This window comes from Octodon degus, unplaced genomic scaffold (assembly GCF_000260255.1).
Source record: "Octodon degus isolate 3935 unplaced genomic scaffold, OctDeg1.0 scaffold00092, whole genome shotgun sequence".
Lineage (NCBI taxonomy): Eukaryota > Metazoa > Chordata > Mammalia > Rodentia > Octodontidae > Octodon > Octodon degus.
In genome coordinates this window covers 5,229,212-5,233,413 of record NW_004524668.1, presented here as the reverse complement: position 1 = coordinate 5,233,413, position 4,202 = coordinate 5,229,212, and the positions used below count along the sequence as shown (strand labels likewise).

General features: G+C 56.3%; 1 protein-coding gene across 1 annotated transcript; it reads right to left on the bottom strand.

Moving 5' to 3' along the window:
• Positions 1-1,444: 1,444 nt before the first annotated feature.
• On the bottom strand, positions 1,445-3,808 carry Camk2n1 (calcium/calmodulin dependent protein kinase II inhibitor 1). The gene is made up of 2 exons (XM_004637651.2): positions 3,133-3,808; positions 1,445-1,717 (listed from the first exon to the last, which is right to left on the bottom strand). Exons 1-2 carry the CDS (start codon positions 3,296-3,298, stop codon positions 1,647-1,649), a joined length of 237 nt encoding a protein of 78 aa, XP_004637708.1. The 5' UTR covers positions 3,299-3,808; the 3' UTR covers positions 1,445-1,646.
• Between the last annotated feature and the right edge of the window lie 394 nt (positions 3,809-4,202).

The following is a 4,202-nucleotide window of genomic DNA, read 5'->3' as shown; positions in this document are numbered from 1 at the left end:
AAAAACAAAACAAAACATTATAAAGGGGGCTGGGGATGTAACTCAGGGCTAAACCCCTGGGCTCAAACCCATGGAGCATGGGGACACATGGGACACTGGCAGCCTCCTAACTCATCATCTGTATCTCACCAGGAATGGCAGAAGCCCCAGACAAGCCGCCAACATACAAATCCAAAATGAAGTAAATTCACACTCTGGCGATGGCCTTGACCCACCAGCCCACCTCTCCTCCTTTAGAAACCCACCCACGGCACCACCCCCATACCTTCTGCCTCCAAGGCTAAAGCCACCCTCGGCTTCTGGGAGCAACCAGCAAATCCCCCAGAACCAACGTGGAGCAAAGAAAAGAGTGAGACACAGGAACAGTTCTTTATTGTACATTGGAGAAATAGCCCTGTGTGCTGGTTCAAGGTGCAACATACAGAATATTGAAGAAAAGAAGAAACTGAGAAAGGAAAGGAAACCTCTGGAGGTCCAAAGTTGCAAACAAACAAACAAAAAGAAAAATGGTAAAAGATTCCTCACGCAAGAGGCATTTTTGCAAATACCATGCAAAACAGGCAGCTGGTGTGCCTTAAGAGAATCCCTATAAATAACAGAAAAGACACTCCAAGCATTCCTTTACGTGGACTCAGAGCACAGGGAAAAAGAAAGAAACCAAAATGCCTTTTGGCATTTCAAGATATTTGGCACTCTTGTGATTACATTTTTTTTTTTACAGTCCATTAAAGAGAATAAACTGACACAATATTAGAGAAAAAAACAGGCAGCTCACACAACAGACTGCAGAGGGAGGTTAGAAAAAGCTCAAGCAATTTTTTCTTTGTTTTTCATGGTTTTTTTTCCAGACATATAAAATGTGTCCATTTGCATTAACTTGGGCAAATAGCTCGCAGCAACAAGGAACACAAGCTTTTACAATGCATTTTAAAATAAAATGAGGATCCTTTCTATGTTCCATTCCTTAGAAAAGTTATCTTCTGGTTTTAAACACATTCCTAATAACTTCAAAAGATGAGCAAAATAAAACAGTATCTACAGAGATCCTGTTCTGATTTTTTTTCATACATCCAAGAGTAACATAAAAAAATAAAACCAGACAGCATTTCACGTCCAAGTGCACAGAATCATTTTTGCAAGATTAAATAATGTAAACATTGGGTACAGCCAAATCAGCGAAGAATGCCAACACCTCAAAACACCCGGTGCTGCCGCTTCATTAAGTGGTTCAAAATCCAGATCTATAATTGTGCAGTGTTCACCGTATAGAAAAAGAAATAGATAGTAATTTTGACAAATAGCTGCAACTGAGACTTCTTTTTTTATATATGTGTATATAGTGATTTTTATACTTTTTTAATTTTATGTATTTTTTTTTAATTTTTATTTTTGCAGAGGAGCCAAAAGGCTGCTCCTCCTCCACCTTCTCCTTCCTCCTCCTCCTCCTCCTCCACCTTCTCCTCCTCCACCTCCTCTACCTCCTGCCTCATCTGTCTCCGGCCTGACACGAGATACAGGTTGTTGATTTCATCGTGGGTAGCAAGCTAGTAATAAATTTCAAAGTGCCTTCTCTTTATCATGCTTTTTGCCAATAACTGTTACCGCAGCTGTTCTCATTCTTTCTTAACCCATTGTCTTTGGGGGAGTTAGACACCAGGAGGTGCCTTGTCGGTCATATTTTTCAGCACGTCATCAATCCTATCATCTTCAATAACAACTGCAAAAAAGGGGGGGAAAAGAGAGGTGAGCAAGATTGGGCCTAGTGAGGGGTCTCAGACATTCAGCTTTACTCCAGTGAGGGGTGGGGAGGAGGGCTCCTCTCTTGGTGTGAAACAGCCCCAGTCTCCTCTGAAGGGGCCAGGGTTCCCTTCCTTTTCTTTGAACTGCCCACCCCAACCTGGGTCCCACTGGATCCTAACTGGAAGAGGACAAGACCCAAACCCAGCAGCCCGGCAGCAGCTAGGGCACATAGTGGCCGAGGCCTCCATTCTCTAGGGCATTTATTTGGAAAGGAGGCTCTGAGGCAAAGCAGAAAAGGGAGTGGACAGGGGGCGGGCCAAGGTCTAGGACCCCTGGAAATGGCGGGAGGGCAGCGCTATTGGCCAAGGCTAGGTGTGGACGTGCAGGGAACTGGGAAGGGACACCAGGGGCGGGTTAGCTGAGCAAGCAAGCCGGCTGGGGTTCGGGCTTGGGCCTGAGCAGGTGCCCCTTTTGCACCACCGGCCGGCAGTCTCAGCCCCTCTGCTCTCCCACCGCAACAGAAGGCAGAGCCTCTTTTTACCGTGTAGCTGGGGCTCTGCCTCTCACCCGTTCCTCAGCTTCTCTGGAAGCCTCCACCTCACCTTCCTCTGTCCCTCCCTCAGCACTAGGCTCGCCTTCGAGGTATTCGTATCTCTGTGTGGCGTGTGGGTCACTCTCATTGTTAGGCTGCGTCTCTGTTCTCCCTTGCCTTGCATCCCCGCTCTCTCTACAGCTCCCTTCCAGAGCTTTGTCCTCTGTCCCCCTCCCCACCTCCCTGCCCCTACCTTAGGGTCCCGGGCTCTCCAGGCAGCTGTTCTGCTCCCTAGCTGTACCCGTGCCTAGGGGCTCCTCTAGGAGCCTCTCAGCGACTGTTACTCTAGGGTTTGTTCACCTCCCGCGCAGAGCGCCCAGGCTTGTAAACGCACACCACACCCGGGCAACTAACAATGAAAATACGATGCCACCCGAGTGCCCCTTACCTCCCCAATAGGAGTAGGATCCTTCCCCCGCAGTTCTTCAGGCCGTCAACTGGACAGCCCTGAGACCCTCCCCCCTCCCCCCCAAGACCTAAACACTGGGCTGCGACTCCACTGCGCAAAACGGGTGGGGGGTGGTCAAAAAGCAAACTTTGGCACAGGTGGGGTCCTCGGTACCACCAACCACCCTCCGCGGCAGCTAGGAGCCGCCACGCCCCCGGGGTGACCCTAGCGGAGATTCGGCTGAAAGGACTCGTTTCTGCAGCTTGCCCCGGCTCGACCCGCAGTGCGGGATCCCCTACTCTGCAGGAGGGGATTCCACCAGGGCGCAGCAGGCTCCAGCGGCTGAGAGACCCCCGCAGGCCGTGGCGCTGGGGAACGAAAGAGGTGGTGGAGAAGGGGGCTTAGCACTCACCCCGCTTGCTCCGGCCGATCTGGCCCAGCTTGGGCGGCCGCTTGTTCTGCCCGGCGCCAAAGAAGTTGTTGGAGTCCTGCAGGCGGCAGGAGAAGATCTGGCCCACGTCGCCGCCGTCGCCGTAGGGGCTCAGCTTCTCGTCGCCGTAGGGCAGCACCTCCGACATGGTCGCGTTCGGGGGCTCGGCGGCGGCACCTCCTCCGCCCGCGTCCCCGCCCGCGGAGGACAGGGTCAGCGGCGCTGGGGCCGGGGGCGGCCGGCTGGGAACGGCCCGCGGGTCGCGGCGACGGAGGCGCCGGCGAGGGGCCGGGAGACACCGCTAGGGCAGGAGCGCGCCGCCCGCGCTAGAGACCCAGCGAGCGCCCGCGAATGCGCTGCGCTGCGCTCGGGCTCGACGCGCGAGTGGCTGCTGCTCCGGCGGAGGAGAGCAGCACTCACATCCTCGGCGCGCTCGCTCGCTGGGGCTCGGGGCGGGGGCCGCCGGGCGGGGCCGAGCCGGGAGGGAGGAGGGCGTCCCTGCGAGCCCGGAGGGCGCGGGACCGAGGAGGGCGCACCCCGCGCGGCGAGCGAGGCGGGCCGGGAGTGCGGGCGCGCGGGTGGCGAGGGCGGCGCAGGGTCCGGGAGGAGGACGCGGGAGCCGCGAGGGGCGAAGGGGAGGGGAGCGAGGGGGAGGGACAGGGAGGAAACCCGGAGAGGGGGAGACGGCGAGGAAAACAGAAGGGGAGAGGGAGGCAGGGGAAGGGTTAGGAGATGGGAAGGAGAGAAAGAAAAGGGGGAACTAGCTGTAGATCGGGGAGGCAGAGGGGAGACGAGAGGAGGAGGGAAAGGAACGGGAAGGAGAGAAAGAGGGTCGAGAGGGAAGGAGGAGGGGAAAGAGGACGAGGCGCAGCCTGCCAGGAGCTGCGAGCGAGAAATGCCGGTCGCAGCACGGAGCGCGGCGCGGGGGCAGGGAGGGGGAGGGGCGAGGGAGGGGACCGCGGCCGGGGAGAGATCCCTGCGAGCGAGCGACGTCACGGGCCGCGCAGGCCGCCCCAGGCCGCGCCGGGCTTCCTGCCCCCGCCCCGGCCCCG